Below are 22,621 nucleotides of genomic sequence, written 5' to 3' on the forward strand. Positions count from 1 at the left end.
CCATCCACTCGAGACGAGCGAAGGAATGAGTGATTGAATATTGGAAGGATTTATATGGAATCTTATTTATCTAATTTAATGTTACAAATTTGTCACCTATCTGTTAGAGAATACTTCTTTGTGAAGATCTTAGTGAAAAAAACTGTTATATTGCTGTGATATAAGCAAGTTGGGAGTTTTAGGCAGCCTTAGAAGACCAACATATAAATACATCACACATAGCAAATTGTAATATTATAGCGTTAGATTTGAATGCTTTAAAGATAATTCTCACTTGAGCAGTTATTTTGGGTTTGGCTTCACACCACAAAATGAAATTAGTTAACTATTTTACCAATGAATCCAACTTACCGTTGGATATTAAGAGCTTGTGTCATATTACTTACACCTTAAAACAATTATAACTGACTTCATAAGGCATGTGCAATTATAGGGGAAGTTACATTGCATTTGCGATTTTAGCTTTTGTTAGCTGTTTATATGAATCCGGTCTACCAGCGAAACAAAATGGTGACCTGTATGACCCGGAAGTTGGTGCTCCTAAACTAGGCAAAATATAATGCACATGCAAAGGCACAAAGAAAACAGAAGAGCCTGAATAATATGATCCACTTTGATTCATTACTATAGGACACCTTATTAATCAGAAAAGGGGGGCAATCTGGTAAAAGTATGAAGTATTCTGTATTAATTAAGTATTGTATATTATGGAATGTTCCAGTGGCACGTTCATGCAGGCTCAACTCACTGAAGCCTGCAACATCAATCAGTTGATTAACATTGTTGGGTGATATGGATATAATAAATAAATAAAAATCAAATAAGCATCACACATGCATTCTGTAAGTGGCTTCATACAGAACATTTGCACAAGGTTGCACTCCAATATTGTCCTCCTAGGAAACTGAGTCCCGTAAAAGCAATGTTAATTTATTATTAAAGCAGACAGTGTCTGAATCGATTAGAATCCAAAGGTGGTACCAGTTCTGTACTTGACCTCACTCATCTGTCTCACAAGGCCTTCATCCATACTCTGTGGTGGAATTTCAAATTGATGTTATGGACTAATGATGGCTATATTAGGCTTCACTGGTAACCTCTGAATGAAATATTATACCCAAATTTTCACTGCCAAAGTGATGACTACAGACACTGATGAGCGCTCTAGTGAGAATGCATTGTAGAATTCATTGGCAATACATTAGTTGCAACACCAAGGTTCAAAACACTTATTTATGCAATAAATCAGGTACAAGATTTAAGATTCAAGAAGCTTTATTGTAATTTCAACCACATATAGCTGACACAGTACATAGTGAAATGAAACAACGTTTCTTCAGGACCTGGTACTACATAAACATACAACATAGAGTCCAAACAGGGTAGTGCAAATAGAAATAAACATAAATAAACATAAGTGGCATGAAATATTAACAGGTTTGAGGTGGTGTTAGCACAATTCAACCATGGGAAGGTGTATGTTCTGTAATAGGCAGGAATTCCATTCAGGGTGTATCTCTGTATGCCTACCCATACTGACGTAATTAGCCGGTTTGATGAGTTGTCCAGGAAAAGGAGACATGTCTGTGCACGACAACTTTCATTCTCTACCTGCGTTATTCAGAATGCTTTATTCTTGAGGGCGAGCAATTTACACATTTGAATTGTGTCAGTAAGCAAAGTAGCACATTTCCTGCTTCTACGCTGAAATAATTTCTAAGTAAGTATAAAATTCAACAGAGTGCATGTACTAATTATACTGTATGTCTTGTAAGAATAGTAATGCTAATGGAGGTTGGTGCTATTGCTACTATTGGGAGTTGGTGCTAATGCGTGGCAACATAACATTATTCTGCAATAGTTTCCAGCTGCTTACCAGCAAAACAGTAGTTACCAACAAGCTTTGTTCTTACTCAAATTTCTATAATCTGTTCATTTGCTTAATGCATGTGGTTGTAGACTGTTCTCAGCTGAACTCCAGATCAGATTTTATTTCCTGCATGTCATGTCATGTTATTATTAGCATGCAGTGTTCCAGAAATGCCTTTTCCTTTTCCAAACTTACTTCACTGCTACATTAAAACTGGTTATTTTTGCAGGCTTTACTAATTAGGGATGTAAAAACATAGACGTTAACTGTGATTAGGAATTTTACATAGCAATATTATGATCATTATTCTATAGTGAGCAAACCATGGTAAATGCTTTTTGGCTGTCTTTTGTCTTTCAGGTTCAGGCATGAAAATCTAATTGTCATATTATCACTCTTCCTCGTGGTGTCGTACTTTTTCCATAGAACATGTGGGAGCTTTGGTTTCTGCTCTTGGCTGGAAACTTTATTGGGGGTAACTGTATAGCTGGTAAGATCTTTTTTCAAAAATTCACAGAAATGCCTCTAAAATCTAGGCGTATTAGAAATACAGGCTTTGTAGAGAGTGCTGAAGGTTTACACCATAACCTGGGCTGTACAACTAACAAAATATAGTACTTACAGTAGTAAATATAGTAGGAAACTTCATATTCAGACATAGTCCCAGTTTTGAGTTAAAGGAATAGCCTACCATGAAACACATTTACAGTTGGTAAAATAAGTATTGAACAAGGTACCATTTTTCTCATTAAATATATTTCTAAAGGGGCTATTGACATGAAATTTTCACCGGATGTTGGAAACAACCCATTCAATCCACACATGCAAAGAACTGAAATCATAGATGTCCACAAATTAAGTTATGTGTAATAATGTGAAATGACACAGGGAAAAAGTATTGAACATATGAAGAAAGGAAGGTGCAAAAATGCACAGAAAGCCAAGACACAAGCTGAAATCAGAATATACTGATGGCATTGGTTACACAAGGATTTCAAACCTTCTGAATGTTCCAGCGAGCACTTTTGGGGCCATAATCCATAAGTGAAAATAACATAATTTCATCATAAACTGACCACAACCAGGTGCTCCCTGTAAGCTTTCAGACTGAGGAGTGAAAAGAATTATCAGAAGAGTTGTCAAAGAGCCAAGGACCACCTGTGGAGAGCTTCAGAAACACCTGGAATTAGTGTTGTTTGCAAAGAAAACAATAAGTAATGCACTTAACTACCATGGCCTGTATGCACACTCACCATGCAAGACTCCATTAATGAAGAAAAAGCATGTTGAAGCTCGTTTAAAGTTTGCTGCACAACATTTGGAGAAGCCTGTGAAATACTGGGAGAATATAGTCTGGTCAGATGAGACCAAAATTGGATGTCATACTACACACCATGTTTGGAGGACAAATGGCACTGCACATCACCCCAAAAACACCATAGCAACAGTGAAGTTTGGAGGTGGGAACATCATGGTGTGGGGCTGGTTTTCAGCATATGGTACTGGCAAACTTCATTTAATTGAAGGAAGGATGAATAGAAAAATGTACTAGCAGAAAGTTCTTGATTAGAAAAAAAGTTATCCCAAACACACACCCCAGGAAACTCTCATTTGGTTTCAGAGAAAGAAAATAAAGCTGCTAGAATGACCCAGCCAACCACCTGACTTGAATCCATTTGAAAATCTATGGAAAGAACCATAGAGTGCATAGAAGAGAATCTTCAAGATTTGAAAGAATCAGCCAAAATCACACCTGAGCACTGCATGCAACTAATTTCTCTATATAGGAGGTGTCTTGAAGCAGTCATTACCAACAAAGGCTTTTGTATGAAGTATTAAATACATTTCAATAAATGTGTTCAATACTTTTTCCCTGTGACATTTCACATTATTACACATAACTTAATTTATGGACATCTGTGGTTTGATATCTTTGCATGTGTGGATTACATGGGTTGTTACCAACATCTGGTGAAAATTTCATGTCAAGAGTACCTTTAGAAATATATTTACTGAGTAAAAAATGGCAAAAAAATTTTTTTGTTATTCTCATAAGTTAACAGTTGTCTGCCACCCTGATGTTTCCTTGTTAAATCTTAAAAACAAAAAACAAGAGCTTCTTTTCTTACCATTTTTCATTGTTGTTGAATATCATATTGATGAGAATTCCAAAGTAGAAATAGTGGAGACAGCAAATGTTTGATTTAACGCTCCAGGATGCACTGCAGATATACAATACAGTTGCATGAATGATGGCAGAGAATCGGTTCAAATAGATGGAGGTAAAAGTTGAAGGTTTGGAACATGGTCTGTTTGAGCAGAGTGTATAGCTGAGTTTGTGACAGAGCTGGACAGAATAAAGGACTAAAGTGCTACTGCATCAGTCGCTTTAGGTAGAGATTAAACAAAAGCTAAAAATTCCAATGGCACCACTACCAGCATGTAACCAAAGAGCATTGTGGCTAATGTAGGAAACTGTAAGAATTACATTACAAAGTTAATCCTTGACGGCAGTAAAGTTTATTTATAAAGATTACATATAAGGGTTATTTATAAAGATTGATATGCAAGTCATTCAGGGGATATTTATTTATTTATTGCCTGTAGTATCATGTCCACAGTACAATTTAAAGGTCTATAATCAATTATATTCTCTCTCCTTAGAGCCCCAGATCCTTAATGTCAATCATTTAGAGGTGACATATGGCCAGCAGCTAAGTATCATGATGATGAGTGTTACTGAGAAATTAGAGTTTACACCTGTGAATAAACAGCAGTCAAATATGATCTGGTCCAGAAATGTGAAACCCATAAAAGGAGAAGTGATATCGTCAGGTGAAGAAAAACGCTTCATCATTAAATCTGTCACATTTGATGATCAGGGAAACTACACAGAGTGGAACTTCTGGGCAAATGTGGCTTCAGTCCATGTAGTGAAGGTTCTCTGTAAGTTTCTTTTCTTATACACATTTCTCTTTTTTTTTCCTTCTATGCCCTTCCCACATTCTTTGTTTTACTTTCTCTAAGCAAAGCTTTCTTGATTACAACTTGCTTCTTAATTAAGAGTCTAATAATTAATGTCTTAATTGCTTTAAAAGCTAAAAGGCGTATCCAGGGTTGTATGCCTGGTAAAAATCTTAGCATTTCCATGGACGGCCTTTTAAAGGATGATGTTAAACTACAGTTCTTCGGCAAAGATTTTAACCTCACTCTGGTGGAGCGTGGCCTGCCTGTGGGCAACAATCAGTTTGGATATTGGGGACGGATTCATGTTGCTACCAAAACTATCCAAGTTCTTATTGTTGATGGTTCAGATGTGGGGAAGTATATTCTCAGTGACCGTGAAAATAATACGGTCATGATCGTCACTCTGAGCATGTTTGGTAAGTTGCTGAAGTTCTTACAGCATTATAAGTGTTATGACAACAGTTGAGAATGTTTGATGAGCAAACTATCAGCTGTAATGTCAACTAACTAAAGTAATGGCAATTAAAATATGTTGTAAACTAATTATACACTGTAAACATATACTGAAAAGTAATCAAATAAATGTAGAAATTTAAGTGGAAATAATGTGACAGAATTGTTCAGATCTAAGGTCAACTTGTGCATTTTAAGAGATAGAGTTGTGTTGTTCAATGTGGTTGTTTAATAATATACCAAATATTTATTTGTGCCAGTTATACTACATTAGATTTGAGGACAAGCAAGAGATGCAGACATTAGAATAAAGAGAATGTGATCTATCAGGAACTTGCATAATTTAATTCGCTGAATGTTTTAACAGGATTTAAAACAGGTTGGAAAGCAAGAAAAACTTAGCTAGCTTTTAAGGATGAAATACAGTAGAAGTAGCTGATATAGTAATTGTTTCTGTTCTTATATAGCGAGTAAATGTAAATGAAAACCAAAGCCTCATGCCTTTATATGTATACTAAGGGTACCTTTTAACATTCAAACATTTAATAATTTATATGTTTCTCCTCTCCTTAGGCTGTGAACTTAAAACCACTCCACTGAAACTGATACATGGCCAGGAGTTTAGTATCAAGCTGCCTATTTGGTTTAAGAAGTTGGAGTTTGGCTCAGTGAAAGAAAAGCAATCTGTTATTTGGCCCAGTTGTGCTCTGCACACAAGGAAATTTGTTAAAGGATCTGGTTATAAAAGGCAATTTATTATTCGTCCTGTCACATTTAATGATCAAGGAACCTACACACGGTGGAATTACAGGGACAAAGTGTCATCTATTTATAAACTGGAGGTTGTCTGTAAGTGATTTACAATGCCTCTCTTACACCTTAATTTAATCTTTGACATTTTGTGCAATGTTTTTCTCACAAACTTTAATACTACCACCCCTAATCGTCTTCAAAGATGCAACACGTATCCAGGATTGTGAAGCTGGTAAGACCTTGAGAATTTCACTGGATGGCCTTGCAAAAGAAGATGTCACGCTGCGTTTCACCAACCAATATTCCAACATCACCTTGGTGGAGAACGGCTCGCCTGTGGGCAATTCACATAAAAACTTCTCAGAACGGATCGAAGTGACTAGCAGCGATATCCAGGTGCTCAACATTGGTGATTCTGATGTGGGCAATTACACACTCACTGATCATGAAGGTCGCAAGTTCAAGGTCATTACTCCGCACATTGTCCGTGAGTTTCAACATCTAAAATTTTTCCAACATTGTAGGTAGTGCAGTGTTGTAATCTGGTAGGCAGCAATGTGGATATAGTGATTAACCTATTTAAATTTTGTAGAAATTTTTCTTATATGAATATTAATTTGTATAAGAAAAGGGAATAATCATGTTTGAATATTTTTAATAGGAAAAAATGCTTGTTCATGATCATGAATCATGAATATTTAACATCAACATTGTTCAGTGAAATTAAAAGCATTCTTTTCTGTCCAATTGTCTTTAAAAATCCGACTTTTAAGACGTTCAATCTTTGTACTAATGCAAACATAGAGGGGGGAAAATAACATGAAAAATCTATTTAACAATTTTCTATATTAACTCCCAGAGTTGTACTTTTTTCTGATGGTATTCATAGTCCATGAACCAGTATCAGGATGTGTTAACTTACATAGACGTCTAAGCACTTGTAAAAGTCTCTCTTTTATAACTCTCTCTAGGGCATCTGCCTTAAATTTAAATGTAAATTATGTGCTTCCTATAGATAAATGATATAGATAATAGCATGTAATTGGCAAATAAATAGAAAGTATAAGTGTTGACAAAATAGAAATAAAACTCCTTAAGTCATGTTTTTGGAAAATAATCAGCTTATGGGGTGATAACCGTAAATCCGTTACTCCCCAATTTTTTTAATATTATTATTTAAAAGCAAGTTTGTAATGTTTTATTCCTTACTTATCTGCAACATTATTTTATGATGTTCAAAAATCCAAAATTTACAAAACTAATACTTGTACTGGTCAGTAGGATAAATGTTCATAATTCTTAAGCATTTTCTTTTTTCTTCTTTTGAGGTTTTCAGTTTGCTGCTTTTCTAGAATTTGTGCTTATCCACCCTTCTCTGTCTTTCTCTGTAGATAAGCCTAGTCCTCTGTTAGCTCTTCTGCTGTTGCTTTTAATACCACCCCTAATTTTTTGCTGCTATGGGGACAAGATCTGTAAAAAATGCAAAAAAACCACCAATACCGCAACCAGCACCCCTATGAGGGTAGTGAAGTCTGAAAACCAAAATCCACTTCTTGCAGAGCGCAAGAAGCGCAAAGCTCCTGCGGGCAGCACACCGGTAATACACTAACACACAACACAGTACAGCACATGGGTTTCTCTCACTCTGATTCTCTTTCTCTAAACACTTCTATCGACTGTTCTTCATCTCCCTTACAGATGAAGCAGTCTACAGCCCCAAACGCTGACTGATGTCCGGACCTTTTTGGATTTCGCTGTCCAATTCAACATTGTCATGGGTTAGAAGTCCACCTGTTTTTCTTTACGCAGCCTTCTGTTCTACCTTACGTTCTTACATGGCCTTCAGGGGAAAACTGGGATAGTTAGACACAGTGTTGATCCAAAGGTTAGTTTAATGAGTATAGTTTAGTTAGTGAGCAGGGGACTAATATTTCTAGGAGTTTTGACATTTTTTATTATTGATAAAATTGGAAATTACAACAACTGGATGAACTGTAGGTCTTGCAGTAGTGTTAAATAATGTGTGTTCATCCATCTTTAATTACTATTATGATTATATGTATGTATGTATGTATGTATGTATGTATGTATGTATGTATGTATGTATAGATGGATGGATGGATGGATGAATGGATGGATTGACTTTATTATTCGCCAAGAGTAAATTTATTCTAAAAATTCCACTTCTCATACCTTTACATCTTACTTGTTAGGGTCTGTACATCCCATAAAACATTATGCAAACCAAAAAAACTATGGAGAATATTCTGTGCCAGAGAGAAAATCAATAACTTAAGTAATACACAATTAGAATTGCTTTTTATTTGTGACCTGCAAAAAATAGACCATAATGAAAACTGAATAAGCATGTACAGTTTAGTTTTTCCAAGACACAAAGTAGACAAGCAACAGGATTCTGTTCTGTACTGGTGCGTAGGTGATGAATTAGCAGTGAATGCTTGCTGGCATTAAATCCAAACAAAAGATTTAATTAATGCTCATGTTTCTTGCAATGTCTTATCTTGCTCCGTTGCTCTATTTCCTGTTAAATTTGCTGTGAGGACATGTCACTATACAAGTCAGGACATTCAATCAGCTAAAAAAAATGCTCCTGGGAACATTCTTCATTATAAATGTAGCATATAGGGACCGTTTCCAGATAAAAAAATATCCACAAACACCCTGTTGTAATTGTAGCACAGATTTAATATTAAGAACAATATGGCAAACATGAACCAGCATATTAATCCATTCAAGCCAATACAATTTATCATAGTTTTATTAAGAGGAACTGGCAAAGATATTTAAAATATAGATTTAAAACATCAGTCATTTTATAGTCAAAATGGCTGAATTAGCATTTCTCCTGTTCAATTCAATTTATTTGAATAGTGCTTACCACAATGGACATTGTCTCAAAGCAGCTTTACAGAAGTATAGAAACATAGAGAAAAAAATTTTTTAAGTTAAGTTTTACTTTAAGTTACTGTTTTATACCCATTTTATCCCTATATTTTATCCCTAATGAGGAAGCCTGAGGTGACAATGGCAAGGAAAAACTCCCTGAGTTGATAGGAGGAAGAAAGCTTGAGAGGAACCAGGCTCAGAAGGAAGCCCATCCTCATTTGGGTGACACTGGTTACTAAATAATGTAAATGTAAATAATGTCCTTTCTACAACAGCAACTATGACCTCTTGAGGAACTTTTAGGACAGAGTAGTTTCTGAGTTAAGTATAGACTTAACACTAATTCCTTGCTGTCGCAAGCTGACAGATGAAACGGCAGTTCAGGGATGGTGTGATAGTCTCCAAGTGGTTCTATCCACAGCAGTCCCCTGGGTCACAGGCTGTCCACGCAGATCTATTGACAGTAGCAGTGAGCACCACCAAGCAACAAGACTTTAACCAGGGGTAGAGCGTCTGTTCAAATACAAGGGAGAGACATGATGTGAGGCAGCAATGATTTTAGCCTCACCTGGGATTGCACAATCCCTCACAAACTGGACTGAGCTTGTTTAATTGGCGTGTGCATGTTGCTATCTCTCTGTATGTCACCAATATAATGCTTTTAAACACTTTTAATATAAGTTCTCACTTTCCATAGTCTACCAGGTAATGTATTTCACGTATGTGTATAACATGTTTAGTCTTGCTGAGCTGTCATAAAGCTGCACTGAAAAAGCAAGAGGTGAGGCAGCCAGTACCTCTGCCTCACTGAAGGGGGCATCTGTGAGCACACAGGTTTATGCTTGTTCTGTTGCTGCTCTTCTTCCCCACAGAGATGGCAAGCACTGATAGGCTAGCTACCAAATATAGTTAAGTATGCAGTCTGCTTATTTTTAACAGCAAAAACTGAAGATTCTATATCAAAGCTTAAAAATTTCTCAAAACTGGGTGTATTAAATAATCGATAATCAATGTACAAGCAGCCAGTTTCTGAAAGACTCTTAAAAGTCAGAACAGTTTTACATGAATTATGAAATTATGATTATGTGAACTGTCAATCACCAACACTTTTTTTCTCTAACCTGTATTTCACATTTATGTCACTGTATCCCTTACATTTTCTTATTTTCTAAACATATACATATTCCAGAAAAGTTATACACAACCAACTATCATTCCAGGATCAATATATTTACACATCAAATACGAAGGTCGGATATTTAACATGCAAGCTTCATGTCTGTTTTGCGCTTTTTTTTGGACAAAATATTACACACATGTTTAAAAAATATACTGATGCAGTTTATCTTGCTCTCTATTACCTCATTTAGACCGCCAAAAATCGTTGTAACAAACGAAAGAACAGAACACTTTAGAAGACCCCTAGACTCCACCCCTAGTGTATCATCAGGCAAAGCTAATTCATCAACAACCTCCTTTACTTTGCTAATAAATAACAGATCCACCAGAAACTTAATAATAATGGAATCATCTTTGCATCCTTTGCTTAGGTCCAGGGCTTTGAATCTAAACAAGTTTAAGAAAATCTCCCATTAATTCACTTGCAATTGTTATGAATTTCATCTTTCTTCATGTCACATTTAACCTGAAACATGTATACTCTGCTTCAGTCACTGCACACTAGTTTAGGAAGGCCGATTATAAAAACGTTGAAAGAAAGGGAACTCATCTTTTGTTTAAGTTGCTTCTAAATTGATTGTGAAATTGCGTGATTTAATTTCAAGGCTGGCTGTGTGGCTACAGTATTTTGGATAATTGTATCTGGTATTTGATTTAAATTAAATCCTAGTTGTCCTACAGAATTAAGTTGGTCTGTTTTTTTTTACTGTTAAATAGTTTAATAATATTTTTCACAAAGATACATATTTTACATGTTTTCTTTTACAGAACATAACCATTAGATGTCAGTCAGAGAGCATAAATGAATATGGCTGAGCCTAATAATCAGTACTATTTATTGCTACTGCCTAGCTATTATTTGCATGTTTTTGTTTAGGTCTTGTGTCTAGCTGTCACTACAATCTCCAGTGAAATTAAGTTAGATAGTTAGCAACTTAGCTGTCAAACACTACAACTTTTGTTAAACTGAATACTTTTCATGCTTTTACACACACACACACACACACACACACACACACACATCATGAGCATATTTCTAAATAAATATAAATAAAGTAGAGTCCAGCTAGGCTTCTTTTTGTGCCCAACAAGAAGCCCAATCTATGTTTCATGTTTTTATTTCTTTGGCTAACACATGTGCATGTTTTAACAGAGTGCACAAAATTGTGAAATGTGTAAAAAGGCTTTCATAGCAGTTCAAACAAGAACGTTTTGTATAAAATTGTCTTACATCAGCAATTTTGAATGAACACATTACAGACAGATTAGACTTGGGTAACTATATTGTTAAATCTCCTGTACACATTTTAGTAAATATCAATGGTCATAAAAGTCCTTCTACATTAATAAACTCCCAGACACCAACATGGTGCTTAAACATGCATATAACATGACTAGATTTATAACTGGCTGGTATAGAGTAGTCTATACAAGAAATAAACTAAGAACATAAGGAATGAAACTAAGGGATATGCTGTTACAGGAAACAATGTTTGTTATTGTCCTCATAAAATATGAAATGCCCTTACTTTTAACGTCATCATAATGTTTATCCATTTACAGTTACATTTTATATTGTGGAACATTAGTGAAACAAGTTAGTTTCTGTTAACAATTTTTATTGATAGACAGCTATAAAGTAATTCCCACACCAGACTGTTTTCTCTCTTTAAGCTAAAATGACAAAACACATCTTGTCATCGAGAATCGAGAAACTGGAAAGAATCCTGTGTTCTAGGGACATCCCTATAAAGGAAAACATAATGTAACAGCTTCACCTCTGGTACTAGTAGAGACTCGTTCCAAAAATACTAAATAAACGTCTCCTCACACAAAACCTGAAATCAATGAGCATGCACATTTTAAATATCTATTTAACGTGAGCGTATGATACAGATATTGATACTATTAAAATTCAGCACTGAATATGTACACCTGTGACTTTATCGACAGTTAGAAATTATAAGTCATCACTGTTGTGGTATAAAAAGAAACATCCAATAGTAATTGGATCTAAAAACAGAGTAAACTAATTAATGGTTATTCCTGATGCAAGCTTGGAAACACTGATAGAATGATGAGTTCTAAGATAGTACAAAAATATCATTAAAGACATATGTAGATAGATAGATAGATAGATAGATAGATAGATAGATAGATAGATAGATAGATAGATAGATAGATAGATAGATATTAAGCTATCCCTGAGCTGAGCTATTGAAGAGTATACTGCAGCATTTAGCTTAAAAGGGGTCTGAATATATATGACATTATACAGTACATTTACTCATTTCAGTACATATTCTTACAAGAATCACAGCATTATCATATTTAGCAAACAATGAGGAAGAAAAACTCTTCTAAAATCCTTATTAAAAATTCAAGCAACTCAGGAACCCTTCAAAGACAATTCAACGGTTCAGCAGTTACACACTGAAAAGGGAAAAGGATTCCCTGTTTTGGTTAAATGAGCAGGCATGTAAGATTGTGAATAAGAATGGAGACTCTACAGGAAGTTAGAGCTTGAGTCCTTTCCCATGTTGATGCTGAATTGCACAGCAGAGTCAGAAGAGTTAAAGATATTAGCTCCAGTGTACATGGCTGGATTTTGTGGCACCTAAAAAATAGGGAGATAAAAAATAGAAGTGAATAAGGAATGTGAATCAGATACATAATCAGAAGGAGGAATCATTTTAATTTGAATTTCTTTGACTTCTATACCTTCTACTCCATCACCATCATGGAAATTACATTACATTAAGTGCCATAAAAAAGCATAATAAATGTCAAAGTTATAACACTTTAAATATCATAAATACATAGACACTATACATGAATCTACCACTTCACTACCACTTCAAGGTGATATAACACCCCTAAAGAGTAACAAAAAGGCAAAAGATTTGGACAATTCACCCAAAAGAAACACGATTGCTTTTACACCAGCCACACCGTATGACCAAAACTATGTGGACCTAACCATCACACTCATATGTGTATCTTGCCCAGACAGTTGCCAAAATTAGAAGCACATAGTTGCCCAGAATATTTTTAGATGCTGCATCATTACAATTTCCCATCAGAGGAACTAAGGTGCTCGAAGCATGACAATGCACTTGTGCAATAAGTTCATAAAGACATGGGGTTGTGTGTAAGAACTTGAGTTGATGGCATAGAGCCTTGATGTCAACCCCACTGAACTCTACCGGACTTATAGTCTATTAACTATTAGGTTAGTGGACACCTAATCATTTCACCCAGTTACACTTGTTGAGCATTTCATTACAAAATCATAAACATTAATATGCAGTTCATCATTACTTTTTGGAGCATAGCTGTGGGGATTTGTGCTCATTTAGCCACAAGGGCATTAGTGAGTTTGGGTACTGATGTGTGATGATCAGGAATCCACATACCTTTGTGAACTGTGAGATAGGGAGGTGCATCTAACTTTTACTAGTATTTCAATTTAAATAGGAAGTAAATGATCCCTGCACTCCAGATACACACTGCAACTCTATAGCAAGGATTTCATTGTTGAGCCATATTATGTTCGAGTAATATAAAAAACATAAATGTAAATGAAGTAATGGAATAAAATAAAATAAAACCTGTGCAATAATCATGCTGTCTAATCAGCATCTTGATATGCCACATCTGTGAGGTGGATGGATTACCTCGGCAAAGGAGAAGTGCTCACTAACACAGATTTAGACAGATCTGTGAACAATATTTGAGAGTAATAGGCTTTTTGGGTACATAGAAAAAGTCTTAGATCTTTGAGTTCAGCTCATGAAAAATGGGGGCAAAAACAAAAGTGTTGCGTTTATAATTTTGTTCAGTGTGTATATATATATATACATACATATTATATATATATATATATATATATATATATATATATATATATATATATATATATATATATATATACACACATACATACTTACATAATATGTATAGTTATCTGTTATATTATATAATTAAAATGTGCCCTCAAAGTTCTTTACTTGTCTTGTTAGGACTGTGTGTGTGTGTGTGTGTGTCTTACAGGGTTAGGGGGCATAGCAGGTGATGTGGCAGGATATCCACTGTAGGGTTGTTGAGGAGGAAATGTGGGATTAGGAGGAGGATGAACAATACTCTCACCCACAGCAGGGTAACCAGGACTATAGCCCTGAAAATCAGTAGCACAGATATTGTAAGGCTTTACATGCACCAGCACTTGATCAGCAGATTTCTTTAGGGATAGAAAATTGACCATTTTTCCATCCAGTACCATTAGACAGTATGTGTTTTATATACAACATTCAGCTTAGCTTTAAAATATGACAATGAAAAATACAGTCAGTAACCATTATGCCTCCTTAGATTAAAAGGGTAGTCTTAATATATTGTAATTAAGAGAGAAAATCTGGGGTCTCATTTATCAAAGCTTGCATTGAACAAGTTCTAAATGTGGGTGCTTTGACTGTCTATTCCAAATCAGAGCAAAATATATAGCACAAATTTAAACTAAAAAAATGGACAGTCTCCATACTGTTGTGTTCTTTGCATTTATTTGTGCCTGCAATGTTCACCCCCTTTCAAACAGAACTTAAATTGAGTCTGCTGGGCAATACGGGCCCTTGCATCAACTCTACAACCAACAGAGATGGGTTGCATGTATAAGATATTCTCTTAGAAGAAGGGATCTATTATATTCTAATTAAAAATGTGCCATCAAAGTGTATATGTGTGTGTGTGTGTGTGTATGCGTCTTACAGGGTTAGGTGGCATAGCAGGTGATGTGGCAGGATATCCACTGTAGGGTTGTTGAGGAGGAAATGTGGGATTAGGAGGAGGATGAACAATACTCTCACCCACAGCAGGGTAACCAGGACTATAGCCCTGAAAATCAGTAGCACAGATATTGTAAGACTTTACATGTACCAGCACTTGATCAGCAGATCTCCTTAGGGATGGAAATTTTTAATTTTTAATCTAGTGCCATTAGATAGTATGTGTTTCATATACAACATTCAGCTTAGCTTTAAAACATGACAGAATGAAAAATACAGTCAGTAATTACATTATTTATGCATCATTAGAAAAATCTCTCTAGGACGACAGGTTTAAAAGCATATTGAACTAGCTTTAAATTTGGTTGCTTTGTATGTCTAGTCCAACACAGTGAAACACAGCACAAATTGAAATTAATTAAAAAAACAGGCAGGCAGCAAGGCAATGCAGGCCCTTACATAGGGCCACCATCTAGAAGAGTGTGGCAAAATTTTACATGCCCTTCAAATGTGCATTAAATTACACGGAAGGATCACCTGAGTGGCAAATCAAATGAACCACTGCTTCCGAGCTTCATGCTTTCTATAAAAGTGTTGCCCTGTTTCAAACAGGATGCACAAAAAAGATTTGTACAATCTGGCTTGATGTTGTAGTGGACATATTAACATAGAGATGCACTGGGCATAGCTGGGACCAGGCAAAGTTTCCAGCTAAACAGTGATGTATGCCATGCAAAACAAAATATTTAAAAAATTAACTGAGGCCTGCACAGGTGTCTGGCATTTGTGTGCCACTTGTGGGTGTGCCAAAGACTGGATAAAACAAAGGCAGTTTTCACTTCCTGTTTAGGACTGGGGGAGGTAGGTTTGCAGAAAGACTAAATACTGCATGTATAAAAGTCTTAAATGTACAATTCATCCACCCAGTCCTTCCTGGAATGTCGTAAATAACCCAAATAAGTGGAAAACTGAGAAATGGCATAAAAATAAAAAAAAAACTCATGTTGCTCATGCATTTCTGTGCTATGTTGGACACTGAGGTGTTACCGGTGTTGGAGCTGCAGGATAGCCTGGTGGAGGCCCAGGTGGATTAATTTGGTTGTCGTAATTCACAGTGTTGGTGGTGGTGTTTATGGTGGTGGTAGTGGGTTGGCTGTTTTTTCTACATCCCTTCTTTCTGCAGTAACAGAACATACAGGAAGGTATACCAAGCAACATCAGCAGACCCATAAAAGGAGCTGCATTCACTCCCTCAGGATAATCTAGAGAGAGAGAGAGAGAGTGTTAATATTGAAATAAAATGTGGAAAATGATGAAGTGTCACTTCCTTACACACCAGGCTTATTTACTTTTAACATTATGTTATGAATATCAGTTGTATCATGTGTCATTTTATAATAACGGTAGAGTGTTTAAAATATCCTGCTATTGTATTATGAGTCTGGTAGATTTTTTTACTCTAGATTTAGTGTATGGGGCTTAACTAGTTGCTTTATTAATAAGCGCATTTTGCCTGTTCAGTGTTTCACACTCTCTCTGTCAATCACTGGTCTGTTACAGAGTCATCGCAACCCCTCCCCAAGAGGATGAAGAGCGAAATAAAGAATCTAGCTATGTGTATGCAGGGGTGGTGGTCTTAACTATATGGGCTTTTTATTGTGTAATTTTATTTCAAGACAGCAGATCATGATTGTACAAATTACAACCAGGTGCAGAGCCTACAATGAAGATGACTGGCAGCAGAGGTGTTGGAAAACACTGAAATGGTTAATAAAAATCTGTCTAGCATTTTAAGATAATAATGTTTCTGGGAGAATTTTCCAGGCACATTGGTTTACTTGAGGCCCAATCATTTGTACATTTACATTTACAATATAATGCTTGATTCACACTACAATCTCCTTGATTCATATACATAGATGTTAGGGCTTCACAATTAAAAGTACTTTATCATTATGGTTTTGACTTGAAGATGCACCTTCAAAATTCTTTTTAGATCAGATATAACTTGTAGTGATATAATTAGATAGATTAATAGATATAATTGATTAACTGGTAGTGTAATGACAACTAAAATCTCAACTATATATCTGTATAACTGTTGCTAATTCACTAATAATGGCTCTGAATCTAGAAAAAACAGGCCACTTGCACCCTCAGAAGTCCAGGGTCTAATTCATTCCAACACTCATATTTTAGAATTATTTCATGAATATTCTGAAATTCTGTGTTAAAAACTTACCAACCAAGTTCATCGAGATGATCTTAATTGTGCGATTTAGACGATCGCTGAGTGTGTAGTTGCCCACATCTGACACATTGACATTGAGCACCTCGATGCTGGTCTTTGTCACCTGCACACGTCCCATGTATTCAGGATGTAAGTTGCCCACAGGTGAGCCACGCTCCACCAGAGTGAGGCTGAAATCTTGGTTTGAAAAATGTAGTGTGGCATCATTCTTCGCAAGACCACTCAGATAAATGTTTAAGGATTCTCCAGCCACACAATTCTGGATACTTCTTTTAGCTTTGAAAGCAATTAACAGAGATAGTATTAAACAGGAGCAAAGCATACCAATACCAGTACCTGTTGCATATAGAAAAATGTTTAACATGGAAAAATGCCAAACGTTAAGAAAGCTGCCATGTCATGGATGATTTATACTTCGTTGAGCCTGTTTCTCTAAGTATGTCAAGGCATCATGTGCAGACTCATTCATAAAGTGAGTGTGTCTACTAGGGGACAGTGTTATATGAATCACACTGAAATGTATAGAGTTTATGCAGATGATTCCCAGACTCACACACCTGGAAGGCACAATGTCAGACAGTAAGAATGAAGAATATTTACATATTTTGCAGTAAAAATAATACACAGAACATAACATAGAAGATAACACATGCGTGCAGAAAAAAGTAACCGTGCATTATTAATTAAAAACCAAGTTTATTCTCACTGAAAATATTTCTGATGCATTTGCACTCAATTGTACTCAGTAGCATGAACACTCTCCATGTTAAAATCCACAATTTCATCAATCATGGAATTATAGATATATTTAGTTATCAATTTTATTTTAACTACTTTGAACTTTGAATATTTTTCTGAATTTTTCTGAATTTGAACACTTAGAAGTACACAACTGGATACAACTCTCCACCAACCAATCAGCATCCAAGACTGGTCAGTGCACAGAACCGTAGACACACAAGGTGATTAATTCTCTAGCTAGTAGGCATCTCTGCATGTCCGTATGCCATGCTTTTACATAATACTTCTTTTTGCATCACAACACAAATACATTAACAAGGAACTAAAAGCTTAAAGCCACTTACCAACAACCTTTAATAAATGGATGGAAAGTTTTTGGTTCCAATGGTTAAACAGAGTGTAGGTTCCTTGATCTTCAAATGTGACAGAACGAAGTACAAATTCTTTGTTGCTGTTACTTCCCAATACTATTCCCTTTTTAGTAATGGAAAATCTGGTCCAAAGAACTTCTGTCTCTGATCGATCCACAGACATAAATTCCAACTTATAAGCCTCAGCCGGCAACCTGATACTAAGCTGTTGACCGTACATCAATTCTTCATGATTGGTTTTAGTCGTAGTAAAAGCAGCACACGAGTCTAAGTGGAGGGCTGAAAAGAGAGAGAGAGACAGAGAGACAGATAGGACTTTAATTAAAATTAAAAATAACAAAATGATATAATTTTCTTTTTTAAACACTGTTACATTAAAACAATTTTTATTTGTAATATAAATCAGACAAAAAAATCAAACACAAGTTCTTACATATAATATGAACAGCTAAGAGAAGGATCCAAAAGCCTTGCATTTTTCTGTGAATAAAAGAGTGAAATGTTAAATTATGTTAAAGTTGAAGCCAGCTAAGAACAATGCAGGACAATGCAGTGATGTGGAGGCTAGATTATCATGTCTAGACTGGTCTAAAATAGGAATTTCATGAGTGTGTTAAGCAAAATTGCTCACTAAGTAAGAAACAAAAAATATGCTTTTGGTCTTGACTGATTTCTGTAACAAGGGCTTGTGAATTCCACTAAAATTTCACTGCCTTTCCATATTAAATATGACAGGTAAAATGCATAGTATGACTCTTTTTTTTTCTTAAAAAACTTTTTAAAAATCTAGTCTTACAGCATGTGTACCTGTATTCCTCTAGCTACATATGTCGATAAATTGTGAAAGACTATTTGTGTTCATCATGATGATCTATGCATGTAATGGAATATCCAATAGCCTATTATTGGTAAAATGGATTTACAAATCAGACATTGCAAATTGACAACTAGAATTAAAAAAATTTCCTACTACAGATTTAGACATCAGTGGGCCATTAAGTTGCTCCGGTCTTAACTGCCCCTCCAAATTTTTCTTATGTTTACAAATTTAGGCATTGTTTATCTGATCAGAAAATGAGACTTCTTTACTCCATGATTAATACATCAGCTAAGCAAAGACACAACCTATTGTATTGTTTTTATTTCAGATTGTAAAGAACTCGTGTGAATTTAATCGATGATTTCTTTTGATTCTTTAAATACCGTTTCTCAGTCTAAATTTCATTTGACAGAAAAGCTTCGCATCCGTCTTTATGATTTCATAAAGAAAAAGAAAAAATATAGATGTTTTGAAATTGATTATATATATATATATATATATATATATATATATATATATATATATATATATATAAAATATTATTAATATAATATTTTCCAACTGAAACCATGTTACAATGTAGGATTTGTTCTTGCACAAGCTATAAACAAAAAATAAATCAATGCAATGCAACAATCAATAAATATTTTTATTCTTCTATTTTATTTACTCATTTCTTTTAGTATTATTTAAAAAAATCTTTATTTCATTTTGTTGTTTCTGAATTTATTTATTCTGTATTTGACTTAAGCATACACGATTTAATGGCATGCTGAAACCAATATTTAATGGCATGAGAAAACACAAGAGCTCAATGTTTAACTGAAAGAGTTGAGTCTTGATTTTTATGTGCAGACTGTGTGATCTCCTAGTTTTTAAAGCACATCCTGTGAAACAGCGCTTAGAAACAGAAAAACAAGCTTGCTATAACATGGTAGAGAGAGCTGACTAAAGAAATCACCCAGCCTTTACACTCGGATGAGACAGAGACTAAGTGTGATTTAATGAAGGTCCGAACTCACCTGAGATTTTGTTTTCCTGGACTACATGCGGGAAAAGGGTTCATTTCCGTGATGAATTTCGAGTGGCGAGAGAAACAACTTTATCCTAAACCGCGCAACACTAGAAGCAATCAACTAAAAAATAATAGTAATAATAAAGGATTAGAAATACAGCCGGACGTATAGACTGCAAATTACTATTTCAAAAGTCAAGAAACAAAACAAAGCATGCCAAAATGTATAGCGGAATTATTCAATAACATGGCGATAAACCAAAGGAAATAGGTGGGGTCTTGGAGGACCTCCTACTCCATGAATACTTGCTTTTCGGAGACATTGATGTCTTCATTCAAGTTTCTTTTTTCTTTTCTTTTTTATTAGATACTACTTGCATGTAATGTGTATTTGATATCCATGTATAATCCTTATACGTAAGCTTCAACCTTCAGACTGCTTCAGTCAACAGCGTCTGTTTGTAATAACATCTCTCACGCAAACTCCATAGAAACACACCCCTACTCACGTCTAGTCCAGAAAATGGCGTCAAATTGTTTCCGGCATTCACGTGAGTAAATAAATTTAGAAATTCGGCTAGGAGGTGCAATGAATGAAGTGAGAGAGGCAGGTTTACTGGAAAGAATGAGGAAAACCTTAATAGAGTATGCACTGAAAACCCAGACCCAGTGCGCCCAGCCCCCATACTCACTGACCACACTGGCTGAGAGCAGGCTACTGGAAGGTAACACTCTTGGTTTATACATTATGTTCATATTTACTTGCTTACATATGTTCATATTTACTAGCTCACTTAGCAATACTGTTTGCTAATGAATCTTACAAACAATAAATCATTAAAGCACAACATTTAAACACACATTCACATACCTGGAACAATCCAAACTTGATGATGTAGGCTTGATGATTTTCCTGCACCACAGCCATCACATGGAGACTCTAAACTCTGGTATAGTACACCAGTATACGTTAGAAATGCAATTTATTTAAGTAAGAAAGAAGACACTCCAGACAGTGCTATTATATGAAAATAATGCATGCCTCCACCTCCAGCCGGAGTGTGTTATGTTATTGTGGTGGTGATAGTGGAAATGCAAGTCATTTTTGGTATTGAAAAGGTTCGAAAATATATATGTATATTTATATTTTCTATAAAGTTTATCTGAGCATATTATTTTTCATTATAGAAGTACGCCTTCACAGAAAATAAAGCATTCAATGCATTTTTTATTTTACTTTATTACGCCTTTATTTATTACACCTGAACTGAAGTCAAGAAATTACACCTATATTTTTTTTAGACCTGAACTTTGCCTGAAATATTTTTTTTTTTAATGAATGAATAGAATAATTGGAAATTAGTGTTCAGATTAGGACAACAAAACAACATTAAATTAAAAGAAAAACAATAATTTAACAAAATATACCATAAAACCTAAAGAAGTAGTGTTTTAAAACCTGGTTACCCCTGAATTTACAATAACATTTAAGACGGATATTTGACGAGTCACTGTCTAAATGTATCAGAATGACCTATGTTCAAAATAAAGCTAAATCAGAAGGAAAAGCGTATTAAACTTCTTACGATTGGCCCCACTGATAAATAGCAAAATATCTCCTGGGAAAGCAACATAAAATAAACCCAATATCTTTTTTAGGCAATACACCATGTACTGTATATTAGAGGAGCCTCTGACAGCTGTGTTGCCTTACATTTACTCAATTTAGTAATAGCAAAAAAGGAATATTATATTATAATTTTTTTAAATAATATAAAGCTGTTCATCAGCACCACTTATACTCATGTGAATGAACTATCATTATGAGAGTAAACAGCAGGCAGAAGAAAAAAACAGGAATTCCAAGCTTGGGTCATTTTTGGGTGTGGATTTATATAGTGGAGTCTAAGGAGTTAAGGACATTAGCATTAGTGTATAGGGCTGGAGGATGTCTCACCTAGCAGGGAAGCTAAATAATAATAATGTAATGATGAGATACTTGATGAGAAAAAAGGTTTCTCTTAGAGAAGCATGCAAAAAGAGAGAGGAGGAATAACTTTTAAACATAACATTTATGTTACTTCTAAACCTTAACCTTGACTGAAAGCTAAGGCGTTCAAGTGTAGAGCATGCAAATTGAGAGAAGAGGGTAGGGTTTCCTGCTGCTCTGCTTCATTACTTTCACAGAAGACAGCACTGAAAATTTCAACTTTACAGAGTTGCATTGTTTGCTGTTGTGTAGCCGAGACCAAGCATTTTTTCAGTTGAAATGCAACACAAAGTTTAACGCACAATAAGCTTTAAAGACAAGCAGGGGGCAGGCACGGGACTCTGGAATCTCTGACCCATGAGGGTGCACCAAGGTCACTTGAGCTGCAGGGTTGATATAGGCTGATGGAGGGCCAGATGGAGGAATTTTTTTTTTTTTGTCAAGTCCAAGGTGCCCTTCAGTGCATGGCTTAGAGATGTAGCTGGAGAAGTATGGGCATAGTTATTTTTGATTAAAAGAATCA

The 22,621-nt window shown here is 35.2% G+C and overlaps 2 protein-coding genes across 5 annotated transcripts; one reads left to right on the top strand and one right to left on the bottom strand.

The window, feature by feature from the left end:
* Nucleotides 1-1,554: 1,554 nt before the first annotated feature.
* LOC131347672 (uncharacterized) lies at nucleotides 1,555-10,812 on the top strand. 2 transcript variants are annotated; one of them, XM_058381978.1, is made up of 8 exons: nucleotides 1,555-1,720; nucleotides 2,297-2,360; nucleotides 4,535-4,816; nucleotides 4,969-5,253; nucleotides 5,864-6,139; nucleotides 6,246-6,530; nucleotides 7,435-7,640; nucleotides 7,742-10,812. In XM_058381978.1, exons 2-8 carry the CDS (start codon nucleotides 2,300-2,302, stop codon nucleotides 7,772-7,774), a joined length of 1,428 nt encoding a protein of 475 aa, XP_058237961.1. In that variant the 5' UTR covers nucleotides 1,555-1,720; nucleotides 2,297-2,299; the 3' UTR covers nucleotides 7,775-10,812. The 2 variants fall into 2 exon arrangements, with proteins under 2 accessions (XP_058237961.1, XP_058237952.1); XM_058381969.1 differs by having other exon boundaries at nucleotides 1,556-1,720; nucleotides 2,231-2,360.
* A 314-nt stretch (nucleotides 10,813-11,126) lies between these two features.
* LOC131347690 (uncharacterized) lies at nucleotides 11,127-20,636 on the bottom strand. 3 transcript variants are annotated; one of them, XM_058382024.1, is made up of 9 exons: nucleotides 20,618-20,636; nucleotides 20,116-20,229; nucleotides 18,707-18,753; nucleotides 18,247-18,552; nucleotides 17,153-17,437; nucleotides 15,958-16,172; nucleotides 14,894-15,019; nucleotides 14,181-14,306; nucleotides 11,127-12,746 (listed from the first exon to the last, which is right to left on the bottom strand). In XM_058382024.1, exons 2-9 carry the CDS (start codon nucleotides 20,157-20,159, stop codon nucleotides 12,636-12,638), a joined length of 1,260 nt encoding a protein of 419 aa, XP_058238007.1. In that variant the 5' UTR covers nucleotides 20,160-20,229; nucleotides 20,618-20,636; the 3' UTR covers nucleotides 11,127-12,635. The 3 variants fall into 3 exon arrangements, with proteins under 3 accessions (XP_058238007.1, XP_058237997.1, XP_058237988.1); XM_058382014.1 differs by lacking the exon at nucleotides 20,618-20,636 and adding an exon at nucleotides 20,419-20,587; XM_058382005.1 differs by lacking the exon at nucleotides 20,618-20,636 and having other exon boundaries at nucleotides 20,116-20,389.
* Nucleotides 20,637-22,621: the final 1,985 nt, after the last annotated feature.

This window comes from Hemibagrus wyckioides, linkage group LG03 (genome assembly GCF_019097595.1).
Source record: "Hemibagrus wyckioides isolate EC202008001 linkage group LG03, SWU_Hwy_1.0, whole genome shotgun sequence".
NCBI classification, from domain to species: domain Eukaryota; kingdom Metazoa; phylum Chordata; class Actinopteri; order Siluriformes; family Bagridae; genus Hemibagrus; species Hemibagrus wyckioides.

Bases quoted from the DNA above. Each gene is read 5' to 3' on its own strand.
- LOC131347690 (XM_058382024.1), bottom strand. From the start codon at position 20,159: ATGAACCCTTTTCCCGCATGTAGTCCAGGAAAACAAAATCTCAG. The intron at 18,553-18,706 runs GTAAGAACTTGT...CTCTCTTTTCAG, and splicing joins CTTAGCTGTTCATATTATAT to CCCTCCACTTAGACTCGTGT. The intron at 15,020-15,957 runs GTAACACCTCAG...ACTGATTTTCAG, and splicing joins ATCCTGCAGCTCCAACACCG to GGCTATAGTCCTGGTTACCC.
- LOC131347672 (XM_058381978.1), top strand. From the start codon at position 2,300: ATGTGGGAGCTTTGGTTTCTGCTCTTGGCTGGAAACTTTATTGGGGGT. The intron at 6,531-7,434 runs GTGAGTTTCAAC...CTTTCTCTGTAG, and splicing joins CATTACTCCGCACATTGTCC to ATAAGCCTAGTCCTCTGTTA. The intron at 7,641-7,741 runs GTAATACACTAA...TCTCCCTTACAG, and splicing joins CTCCTGCGGGCAGCACACCG to ATGAAGCAGTCTACAGCCCC.